The following is a 12,823-nucleotide window of genomic DNA, read 5'->3' on the forward strand; positions in this document are numbered from 1 at the left end:
GGCGCGGACAGCCGGCCAACCGGCGTCACTCGCTCGCTCGCTCCCTGGGTGCCGGTGTCGAGGGAGAGGCTGACGGCGGGATAGCGGGGCACACGGGCCACCAGCCAGCGCCGCTCGCTCGCTCGCTGGGGCGCCACCGAGGCATTAGGAATGCACAATCCGGAGAGAGGAATGAGAAAGGATTTGCTGTGACGGGTCGAAATACCCCCCCCCCCCCCCCCTCCCCCGCACGATTCCTGATCAGCAATGCACGGGACGTGACTTCGGCGCATGACATCATTGGCCTGTCCATAAAGTCAACAATGGCGTGAGTCACCTCACCTTCCAAGAAGAACGGACCGACAAAGTTCAGAGTCACGTAGTCCTGGGGCATTGTCAAGATGCGATACACGCAGTCTAAATTGTTCTTGTAGCCATTAGGATAGCCAGGCGAGCTGAATTCACCACTTTCACCCGTAAAGTCCTCTCCACAGATCGCGCTCCATTGGGCCTGTGGCAGAGATAGCGATGTGTGTCATATAGCGACCCTGCCAGAATTATGGCCCTAAATTGTCATAACTGCGTGAATCAGTTTCGGTTTGCGCCAGGCTTTCAGCGATAACATGTCTGTTCTGAAAGAGGGCAGTGTGCCATCACCAGTTCACTAATCATTCGTTCAGATGAAAACCGTTTGTGAGAACACGAAGTACCTTTGCCAAGATTTTGCGATATTTATATAGACATTAGCGCACCGGTGCAATTGAACGAGCCTTAATTTTCACCGAGGGCTCTCTTACCGTAAACAACTAAAATGTGTGTTAATCCATTTGCTCAAAAGATGTGAAAGAGTCATGAATGCAGCCAAATGTTCAACTTACCTTAAAACCATTCCCATTGTGGTTGTTACTATTCGTCGTAAATCGTATTTTCAGAATGTTTCGGGTGCTTGTTATCAGTGGAGGGAATTGCTTTCCGCAGAATCGTCCCAGCGATCTATACTCTGCAGACACTTGCTCCCAGACCTGCGAACACCGACTGGTCACGCTCTAGAAACAACAGCCAGGTCAGAGTCACACCAAAACGGCATTGGGCGTATTGTGCGCTGGACTCTGAAGCACAACTTTTGTATATTCTGGCTTGGTAGTGATGCAATGGAGCGTAAACAGTCGTCAAAGCTCAGTTGATCAAACGTTGTGGCCATACCTCATAACGCAAGGTGGTTTTTCAACAACAGCGTGGACAGACAGCATGTGGTCAACCGAACGAAATATTTCAACGCTGAACTTGGACATCATCTCCCCTCACTCACTCACTCACTCACTCACTCACTCACTCACTCACTCACTCACTCACTCACTCACTCACTCGATTACTCACTCGCACTCGCTGGTCTCTGTGGGCCCATCTGTAAATTACGTGACGCTGGGGAGGGTGGAGGGGTGTGGGTGTCAGCTGGTTCACGGCAAGAAATAAACCAGGGACGGGAGACTTGCCATGAAACACAGTTTTGCAGACCAGCGAATGACATTAAATCAAAAAGAAGAAGACCCTTTTCCTCAAATGTAAGTCACCGAGTATCTTACACGACTAGGTAGCTCCGGGAAAATGAGGGTCCTGTGGTTTTTTTTTAAATGTTGAAGGCCTTACGGAGGTGACCTAGAACAAGGCCGTCTCTCTTGTTGTCAGCAAGGTCAATAAAGGAAACTGGAGGCTCAAATAATGACAGATGAAGGTGCCGCCACCTGTAAATTTTTCGCTTTTGAGACGCAGATTTACTAGCCAACTGAGATAGGTGGGACCCCGCTAAGCAGCTAGTGACCTCCGCCCTCGTGCACAGTCTCTGGCATCTATGTGATCGCGCCGTCCCTGGAAACGATTCCATGCTTGCTATTAGGGGAGGGGGGGGGGAGGCATGGCTTGGCCTTACACCATTTTTAGAAGGGTTCAATGCCGGATTTGGCAAAACTTGAGAATGGAAGGCAGGAATAAAAGTCTACCAACACTTGCTTCACCTAAGTTATGGACTGACTATGCATCGCCATGCAATTTTTGATCAGCCCAGTCCACGACTGACCTGCACGAAGTCATTCTGGCATCCCTCGCTGGTCTCCAGGTCGAACTTCTGGACGAAGCGGAGCTGGAGTCGGTAGCCCGGCTGCGCGCGCACCTCCCACTCGCACTCAATGGAGGCTGCGTAGTCAGCCGGGAACTCGGGAGACTCCACAGCGCCCTCCATTGTGTGGTACACGCCTCCGCACCCTGTGGTCGCCGGCACAGTTAGCTCACTAGATGGCGCCACAGAGGCCGCTGCGGCCCCACCAACAGACCGGTGTTCTGCCGCAGCCGTCCTGGTCGGGGGCGAGGGCGTGGCGAATCACTGCGTGCCACATGCACTGTGGACTCCAGCCCTGCAGCTGCAGGCGAGGTGAACACTGGTGGCCAGTCCCTGTGGGCGGGGCTCTGTCAGGATCACGACCCCTCGCCAATGGGCGTGGGTATGTCAGGGTCACCATTCCCCTCACCTGTGGGCGGGCTCTGACAGGGTCACGACCTCCCCCCCCCTTCACCTGTGGGCGGGCTCTGACAGGTTCACGACCCCTCTGATCTGTGGGCGGGCTCTAAAAGGGTCACGACCTCCCCCCGCCTATGGGCGTGGGTATGTCAGGTTTACGATTCCCCTCACCTGTGGGCGGGCTCTGTCAGGGTCACGACTACCCTCCCCTGTGGGCGGGCTCTGACAGGGTCACGACTACCCTCCCCTGTGGGAGAGCGCCGTCAGGGTCACAACTCGCCTCACCTGTGGGCGGGCTCTGACAGGGTTACGATTACCCTCACCTGTGGGCGGGCTCTGACAGGGTCACAACTACCCTCACCTGTGGGAGGGCTCCGTCAGGGCTACGATTACCCTCACCTGTGGGCGGGCTCTGACAGGGTCACAACTACCCTCACCTGTGGGAGGGCTCCGTCAGGGTCACAACTCGCCTCACCTGTGGGCGGGCTCTGACAGGGTTACGATTACCCTCACCTGTGGGCGGGCTCTGACATGGTCACAACTACCCTCACCTGTGGGAGGGCTCCGTCAGGGCTACGATTACCCTCAGCTGTGGGCGGGCTCTGACAGGGTCACAACTACCCTCACCTGTGGGAGGGCTCCGTCAGGGTCACGACTTTCCTCACCTGTGGGCGGGCTTTGTCAGGGTCACGACTCTCCATACCTGTGGGCGCGCTCTGACAGGGTCACGACTGCCTCGGCCGGCCCATCCCCGTCTCACCAACCTGTCCCTAACAGAACTCGCCGACCTGTTCTCAGCTCTAACTGGCCTTCCGTCGCGACGGATCCCCGCCCGTGATTTGATCCCGCCTGCCTTCGCCCCGGACCCCAGCCACCCGCCCTGACCTGACTCGGTCTCGGCCTGGAAGCCGCGGTGCTGGCCGGAGCTGTCGCTGTGGAACACCACCAGCAGCCGGCTGGACTGGCCGTGCAGCGCCACCGCCGCCGTGGAGGAACCGGTCAGTCGGCGCAGCTGCGGCGACGTTGAGCCCGGCCCGTTCAGCACCGACACGTAGTCACCCGGGCCGAGGTCAACCCAGGCGAACCGCACCTGAAGACGACCGGCCGTGTCACGCGCTGCAGGCGCTCTGAGAACCTGCCGTTGTACGTCACGGCAACCGCAGTCCGCAGTCCAACGGCTTAGGGTGATGAGGTGGGAAGGGGGGGGGGGGGGGGGCGAGGGCGATGAGGCCGTCTAGAGGAGGCGAGCTACGGCCCGACCGGTGCAGCGTCCTCAAACGGACGTGGCACAGGGAACGCCATCTTAGGCTTTCGATGCATAGTTCAGACGATCGAATTGTTTTCAGGGCACATCATGTGCGCTTTTAGGGCCTGCTGTCCCGTGGTCACATAACTCCGGATGGGGCACTCGATCGACCGGGCTACGACCAGTCAGATTAAAATGAGACAAGAACATAAATATAGCCGATGTCAGGGCACCGGGCCTGCAGCTTGCTCCGGCTACAGGAGGTATGGCCGTCCAACCGCCAACCGGCCGCGTTTTCCCATCCACATGCTTACTAAAGGGTAACCAATCATTGAAGCTTGCGTCCGTCCGAGGTCGAGTCGATGCCAGCTCAGTATTCAGTAGCACGAGTCGATGACGAATCAGTATTCAGAGTCACGGCTTATTGGATCGGGTTTACGCTGCAGCATTAGGTGATCTAGCCGGCCAATGGACTGGCAGAAGAAGCGGCGCGGAATTTGTTCATGACTGTCGTAGCAGGACCGTTGGGCGTAAGCCGGAATGTCCTGTAACGTTCAAAAAGACCAGAATATCGAGTTGTGCAATTGGAATGGTTCGGCTGATCGCTGATCTTCCTGACTCACCAAGTATGGACGCGTTAATTTATGCTCCATGTTGAGCCCAGTTTGGCAACGCCATGGTCAACGTAAAAACACCACGAAAACGTGTCTCATTCTTGGAGCACTGCACTAACACCAACACCACAAGTATACAGCAAAACGCGCTGGGCATTGACAAATTCAACGATACGAGATGTCAATCAGCATTATAAAGCCATCAGAAATAAAAAACACAAATTATTTGCTGCGACGGAACCCTCACTTGAAAATCAAAATGCCGGTCTAACCCTGCTGGTTCTAATGAACGCGTTCGATCCCACTTTACTAATTCGCGGGTCGGAAGGGTTAGCCTTTGGACTCAAGCACGGAGTGATGCCTGGTAACAAGACGGCATCACCGGCGCGGAGCAGCACACACCAAGCTCCTTCTAATCATGCCATCGGAGTAAAGTGATTATAAGTGTCATGCTGCGCAGCTCACCACCTGCAGCGCATCTGCGGACTTACCCGAGCCGTCTGCTGGTGCTCGAACTCGACCAGCCAGGCGCAGTCCATGCCGTTGGGGTAATCAGACGGATAGCCGGGCGAGTAGATGCGCTGCCCCGGTCCGCTGACCAGGCCTCCGCACGGCTTCACGGCATACGTCAGGCTGAAGAATGATGTCCAGGGCTCTCCTGGGGACTGCGTCACGGACCATTGTCGGACGTCAATCATCATCATCCAGTCATGTCCCAGCTCCAGGGCTCTCCTGGGGATTGCGTCACGGACCATCGTCGGACGTCAATCATCATCATCCAGTCATGTCCCAGCTCCAGGGCTCTCCGAGGACTGCGTCACGAACCACCGTCGGAGGTCAGTCATCATCATCCAGTCATGTCCCAACCCCAGGGCTCTCTTGAGGACTGCGTCACGAACCACTGTCGGAGGTCAATCATCATCATCCAGTCATGTCCCAGCTCCAGGACTCCCCTGACGACCACGTCACGGACCATCGCTGGGCTCTAATCATCATCCCGTCTTGTCCCAGCTCTAGGACTCTCCTGAGGACCGCGTCACGGACCATCGCTGGACTCCAATCATCATCATCCCGTCATGTCCCAGCTCCCCCGCATGTGTTGCATATCCGGGATATTTGGGGATGAGGCTTGGCCTGAGATGCAGAATAATGCGATGCAATATGGTGAGGTGAGTAACTGCTAAAACCGGGCGACAGTATTGAGACATTTATCGACTGTAAGACAAACGGCTTGTTGAAAGCAAATAGCAAGCATATTCTAGCGGTATAGACATCGCCTCGGGTGCTTCGCCACAGGTCAGGGGCTGAAGTGGGCCCTCAAACCATTTAAGATGGCTCATCAACGCCCATGTGCATAACGTTACATTTCCTAAAATTACCGGGGATTTTGACCCCATCCGCTATCCCCAAGGCGAAGCCAATGTATCAAGGTTACTGGCAACCAACACTACTCAGGTGACTTTTGTGGCTCCGCTGCGTCTGCCGACGGTGACAACCTCATGTTGGTGGTCGCGGGTCTAGCGCGGCTCACACCGTGCGATGAGAAACACGCCGCAACCCACCAAAGCCTCAACTCTAGTTTGGTTGGCTGGGCGTTGGACACTGACGAATGGGTGGCAGGTACACAGGTTTGCATCCACGAAACCGTGGTTATGTGACTTATTTCTGACCGCTTTTAAGCAAGTGGTTAGGAAATTCATGTTATCCTAGTCGCGGTGTGTCACGGTTTAGCGAGACGCCCTTGAAACATTTTGGTGGAAACTTTGCGCTGGACTGGAATCTGGTTTTTGCGGGTGGCGGGTTCCTGGTCCCATTAATAATCTGTCTTCAGAAAGAACTTTGCTTTCTTTCCACCCAAACAGTCGGTCACATTTGAAACGTAAAGATAAAAACGAGAACCAACCATGGGAGACAGCGGCTGGATTTAGACCGTGGGTAGCTCCAAAAAAATGAGATGAGCGTATTTATGGACAACTCCAGCAGCGCTCCACATTTTAACTACATATTTCCCTAACACCAGGAAATTCATGCTCGTGCCAACGCTGCATACTATCAATACACTGCCTTGCCACTCGATCGGCACTGTCCAAGCTCTTTACCGGGTAATTTCAAATCTAGCCCGATTTCAGTGTATATTATGACCAAGTAGCATCGCAGCATAAGCTCTTCAGACATGGCTCCCTCCTTACCCGCTTGCTGTGAAAGACGCTGTGTGTGCAAAATTTATCTTGGGACGCCCTATCTATAGCAATAGTGGAGGCGTCTGGATTTGTCCAAAATTGATGCATGACGGAAGCACCCCTGTTTTCAAACTTTAAAAGTCGCACGCTAAATGGTTGGGAACACTATGGCATGTCATACATCAAACACATATCCGACCTGAGTTGTGTAGCTTTCCAGCTCTGGATGTGCCCTGCACCGATGATACACACGAGATATCCTGCGTCGCTCTATATAAAAGTTTAGCACTCTCTGCGCGCAGTGCCGACGTGCTCACTAGCACTGACGTGCTGTGCTGGGACTCTGTCACAATGATGTGCTCTGCTGGGACTCTGTCATAATGAGCACACGCTCACGTGCTGTGCTGTGACTCTGCACAATGAGCACACGTTGATATTCTCTGATGGTACTCTGTCACCATGAGTATACGCTGACAAGCTCTGTTGGGACTCTGTCACAATGAACACATGCTGATCGTGCGCTGCTGAGACGCTATCACAGTGATGCGCACTGCTGAGACTCTATCACAGTGATGTGCTCTGCTGAGACTCTATCACAATGATGTGCTCTGCTGGGACTCTGTCACGGTGAGAACACACTGATATGCTCCGCTGGGACTCAATTACAGTAATGTGCTCAGCTGGAACTCTGTCGCGAGTGCACGCTGATGTGCTCTGCTGGAACTCTGTCACAATGATAACGCAATGATGTGCTCTGCTGGGACTCTGTCACAGTGAGTATATACACTGATGTGCGCTGATAGGGTCTTCAACTTCTGCAATGGTTCCTTCTTTCGCGTCAGTCATAGTTTGGACCAGGGTCTGGGGAATGTGGGCACGATTCACATCAGCGGACCAGCAGAGCACGCTTTCCGCGAAGGGTTTTGTGCATCTTTCTCGTGTCCCCACGTCGTTTTCAGAAGGTGCTCCACCTTGTTCAAACCACAACTCGTTTTCCATTATAACCGCTTCGGTCTGAACCAGCAGTTCACCCAGCTCACTTGGTGAAAACCGAGTCCTGCAAATCAAATTATAGTCAAACAAATCATTCTGTCGTGGTCAAATTCGAAAGAGGAAAAATAAAGCCTCGGTTCTTTGACTTTGCGCCACCACACGTGTACCGCCATCGCCACTCGTAAAACAAGCTGAACATCGCGAAGGATGAACACCAGCCGGCTTACCGCATATGTCAGCTGAAAATCCGTGAACGGGATGTGGAGCGGTGGAGGAACTGTTGTGTTTCCACAGACGACTTCGGTAGTCTCACCCAGCTCATCTGCGAAGCACGCGTCAGTTGGTGTCGGTGCAGTGGAGTACGAGACCACAGCAAGCTGAATCACGCCAGGTCTAAGAGCACGCTGCATGCGATAGTTTTATCAAAAGTCGCTCACGTTGCAAAACATCGTATGTGTTTCGCTGGCGTTCAGTCTCATTTGCATGTTTTGCGTGTTCTGTGTTGATCTATGTAATATGTGCTGACGCGGCGTTAGAAAAGCTACTCGCTGGCTTTCGCCAAGGTTCGCAATAATAATAAGAATAATTGTTATCATACTAATAATAATGGCAGTGATAATAATACTAATGATAGCAACAATAATGATTATAATTTTAATGATGATAATAATAATAATGGTGATAATAACAATAATAATAATAACAATAGCAAGCCGAAAGCCATTCAAAGAGGCTTGACTGAAACAGGTATAACCAAAAGCAATGTGGCAGCTGGGTAAACTTGACAAGCGCTGCTCGAAGAATGGGGAGCGCTATGATAGACTGTGACAGCAGGAGATGTCACACCTACACGACTGACACTATCGGTTTCAAGGCTCCGTTTTCTATACCTGGCTTCACGCGGAGACTCAGATGCAAACATTCGCCAAAGTCGGGCAGCGAGAAGGCGTTGAAGGTGACGAGCGTGCTGGCGTTGGCCACGCTGGGCAGGGTCAGCTGCCAGCGACACTCTGCAGGGCTTCCGAACGGCAGCGGGTACTGGGGCGACGCCAGGGAGCCGGGCGCGCTGGTTATCGCTCCGCCGCACACTGGGGAGGCCACACACTGTCAGCAGCGGTAACCGTGTGATTCGGCTGCAGTCAGGTGCGCTGGTTATCTCTCCGCCGTAGGATGGCAAGTTTGAAACAGACGCCTCAGGCTGCAAATTTACCGGTCGCTTCACAGTGAACACGGATATACACAACGGAGAGGGGCTGCGATTTATATGGTGTGGATTAAGAGGTTTGCCTGTGGTATACCAAAACTGGGCACCCATTTCATATTAGACAGCATGCACACAGACATACCGAATATTTCCCGGGACCGTAGTGCGTTATCTGTGTCAAATAGCATTTGCTGAAAACGGGTACAGACACTGGCTGATTCTCTCATATGTATGTATCTGGCTGGTTGCCTTATATGTATGCATCACCATGGCCGGGTTAAAGGGAGCGGGGTGCATCTCTTCCAACAGCAAAACGAGCCGTCTGGAAAAGGCGTCTTACGCCAACCGGCTTGAACTATTGGACGCACCCGGCGGACTGCAGCCGGCCTGCGAGTGTCCCAGCGTACTGCATCTGTGACACTCACAGGCCGGCTGGCGCACCCGGCGGACTGCAGCCGGCCTGCGAGTGTCTCAGCGTACTGCATCTGTGACACTCACAGGCCGGCTGGCGCATCCGGCGAGCTGCAGCTGCGATACTCACAGGCCGGCTCGTTCGACGAGTAGCGCATCCGGAACCCTCTCGCCGAGGTGCTGCCGACGCGCGAAGAGAAGATGATGGTCATCTGATTGCCGGTGGAGTTGATCACAGGAGGTGCGTCCGGCGCACAGTAGAAGTAGGCGCTCTCCGTGAAGTTCAGATGGGGAGACGAGGCGCCTATTCCATCCAACACCTGCAGGCACAGGTGGCAGCGACGGCGTAACTCTTTGCCGGGGTATGGATACCGATTTTGCGTGTAAAATGCAATAGTGATTGCAGATATACTCGCGTCCATACGTCATCTTTTCTGTTTACCTTTCATGGGCCTTACCATTACCGGCGGTTATACAAGGTTTCCCGTGAACTGCTTCGACGAAGTGTTGTCTTCTGTGATCACAGTTGACGCCGGAGCATCAGACGAACCTCTAAATTACCTCTCCAGTTACACGCCTTGCATTCATCCTCTTTTTGGGGCCAGTACTTGACTATCTAGAATCGCATGCGGCTGGCCCGACAGCGCCAGGTCAGTCGAGGTCAGACCCATGTCCCGCCTGGTGGCGGCGCGTCATACGAACCGTCAGCCAAGAGCGGCAGCCGCGCGCGCTGCGCGCCGCCGGCGGCAGCTGCCAGTCCGCGGTCTCCAGGCGAATGCGGCGCCCCTCGGGCACCTGCAGCCGCCAGATGCAGCGGCGCCGGCGCGGCACGCCGTGAGGGTAGCCTGGGCTGCTGAGCTCGCCGGCCGAGTCGTACCGCCAGCCACCGCAACCTGCGGCCGGCCGCTGCGTCACACGCCGGTCACACGCGCTGACCACGGCACGCGGTGACGACAACAAACGCTGACGGCGGCACGCGCTGATGGCAGCACGCGCTGACGGCAGCACGAGCTGACGGCGGCACGTGCTGACGGCGGCACGAGCTGAGGGCGGCACGCGCTGATGGCAGCACGCGCTGACGGCAGCACGAGCTGATGGCGGCACGCGCTGATGTCAGCACGAGCTGACGGCGACACGCGCTGATGGCGCCACGTACTGATGACAGCACGCGCTAAAGACAGATAAAGATGATGGTTACTTACTGACTGCGGTATCCGGCCACAGACAGATCTCGCTAACTCGCTTGACGTGCACTGGCGGCAAGACTCGCTCATGAGGTCACGCACCGGTGTCAGCGTTTACGAACGCCGTCACTTACTGACACACTACCACTCACTGGTAGCAATACCTACCGAAGCCAACACAACTTCAAGGTAGCCAATATCACTACGCATCCGTGAGTCAGCGCCGCAATCGCCGAGGCACCTGCGTAGAACATTAGCCTCGTGTGTGACGCTCCCAGCGCTGTAAGCAGTCCCCCGTGGCAATGACCGCAGTCAAAGGACTGCCACCACCTCTGCTGCTGACGTGCGCCCACCTTCCATGCTGGCCCGGAACCTCATAAGAAAGCCCGCGTTGTCCGTTTGGTGAGCGTCCGTTACAAACGTCACGTGGACGGAATTGGCCGAGGTTGCCACGCCGGTACCACGTTCGCTGCCGCAGAATCGACCCAGCACCTCGCCTGGGGAAGTGGAGGATCAGGTATACCGTCAGTGATATCAGCAGCGGCAGCGGATGCAAGCATTTACCTCAGAAACGCTTCAAACGTTTCATGGATATTTTCACTCAAATAGTGCAAACTAATATCACCCGGGGCTGAAGGTGAGGCGAAGGAATGGACATCGGAGATTTTGACCAGCTTTTTTCTTTAGACTTAGAAACTGTTTTTTGGGATCTTCATTTACAGGTTACCCACTGCTGACAGTCTTCAGGAGGTATGGCCTTGCCTGTGCTGTTGAAGTCGCGCATCTCGACGTAGTCCCTGGTGCAGTTGGGACTGCTCTCAAGGTCCAGTGTTCGGAACCACAGACGCATATAGTGGCCCGAGGGTCCCATGATGTGGTAGCTGCAGTTCCTGTTTGTGGTGTATGCATTTCTTGATATTGTCAACGAGCCCCTTCTGCCGTAGTAGGTACCACCACAGGTTGCTGGAGAAAGACGCAATGTTTGTAAAGGCTGAAATAATCAGGTTAGTTGTTTTACGTTCTCCATGATACCTATTAGGCAAACATTAAGCCAGAAGAAACTTATGTTTCAAGTGATAAGCAAACATCAACTAAAAAGAAGAACAACCATCTATCACTATCACTATCATATATCACTTGCAGCCCGAGCATCACTTATTTTCATTGACTGCTGTTAGATGATATGAGCTCTTATAGAAGGCAACAGCTATGCAGGACGTCCGGCCAAGTCTCTCCTTCCTCCCCCAACACGCTAACTCAAGGCGCTGCGCCACCCTTCAGCATATCACTTGCAGTGGCGCACGGCGGCGTATCTGACATCGAGCATATCATTTGCAGTGACGCACGCCGGCGTATCTGACACCGAGCATATCATTCGCAGTAACGCACGGCGGCGTATCTGACATTGCGCATATCACTTGCAGTGACGCACGGCGGCGTATCTGACATTGCGCATATCATTTGCAGTGACGCACGCCGGCGTATCTGACATTGAGCATATCATTTGCAGTGACGCACGCCGGCGTATCTGACATTGAGCATATCATTCGCAGTGACGCACGCCGGCGTATCTGACATTGCGCATATCACTTGCAGTGACGCACGGCGGCGTATCTGACATTGCGCATATCATTTGCAGTGACGCACGCCGGCGTGTGTGACATTGAGCGCGTCGCGACGCCCAAGCACCCACCGATGGACACACGCGCCTTGAAGCCCATGCGCGGCTCGGTGGCGTTAGTGTAGTAGTTGATGAAGGCGGCGTTGCCGGAGGTGGTCTTGGTGGGCGGTCGCCTGTCCGAGCAGTGCCGGCGGCCCAGGCTAGGCGCCAGCTCGGTGCCGCCGTCCAGCACCTCCACGTACGCCTGTCGGCACCTGGCAATGACGGCCGATGTCCGTCAAACAGCCGAGAAGGGCCTCCGCTGTCGCCGACACGGTATTCAAACATCCAGGGCGCCTGACAGCATGCCTCTCTGAGCACGGCCTCTCAGACCGACAGGGAGCTGCTGACGGCTGAGAATGTCCGGCGTTTCCGTTTTCTAGTTGCCTGGAAGCGGGTAACACGCTAGAAGGCGGCAAACATACCATCTCTTTAGCAGCCGCATTCGACACCTTGTGCGGGATTGAGCAATCCAGGACCGTCGTCAGGTCATCAGCGTGAGCCACCGTCCACCGCTCACCGTCGGGACGAAGTGATGTCGAATGTCTCCATGAAATCGACCTTGACGGCGGTGGTAGCCGGCGAGACGACCGTCCACTGGCAGGCGGAGAAGGCCGGCGGGACGTTGGGATAGTTGGGCGTGTTGATGACCAGCTGCGGCTCGGCGCGCGTCAGCCGCAGCTGGCCGCCGCAGCCGGCCGCCGATGCGCGGTACCGCAGCCGGAAGCTGCCGGCTGCTGCTGGGCCGGTCAGCACCAGCTTCACGTGTAGCCGGCTGCTGGAGCTTTCGGGCAGCTCCGGCACCGCGCCGCCGCAGAAGCGGCCGCTGCCCAGGTAAGG

At 55.0% G+C, this 12,823-nt stretch overlaps 1 protein-coding gene across 1 annotated transcript; it reads right to left on the reverse strand.

Moving 5' to 3' along the window:
* Window positions 1–25: 25 nt before the first annotated feature.
* LOC119111645 (cubilin) lies at window positions 26–12,055 on the reverse strand. The gene is made up of 12 exons (XM_037235451.1): window positions 12,017–12,055; window positions 11,086–11,286; window positions 10,677–10,820; window positions 9,842–10,032; window positions 9,270–9,459; window positions 8,415–8,612; window positions 7,752–7,846; window positions 4,843–5,016; window positions 3,377–3,581; window positions 2,054–2,238; window positions 322–490; window positions 26–69 (listed from the first exon to the last, which is right to left on the reverse strand). The coding sequence occupies exons 1-12, from the start codon at window positions 12,042–12,044 to the stop codon at window positions 26–28; spliced, it is 1,824 nt and encodes a 607-aa protein (XP_037091346.1). The 5' UTR covers window positions 12,045–12,055.
* Window positions 12,056–12,823: the final 768 nt, after the last annotated feature.

This window comes from Pollicipes pollicipes, unplaced genomic scaffold (assembly GCF_011947565.3).
Source record: "Pollicipes pollicipes isolate AB1234 unplaced genomic scaffold, Ppol_2.1 Scaffold_7261;HRSCAF=8764_pilon_pilon_pilon, whole genome shotgun sequence".
NCBI lineage: Eukaryota > Metazoa > Arthropoda > Thecostraca > Pollicipedomorpha > Pollicipedidae > Pollicipes > Pollicipes pollicipes.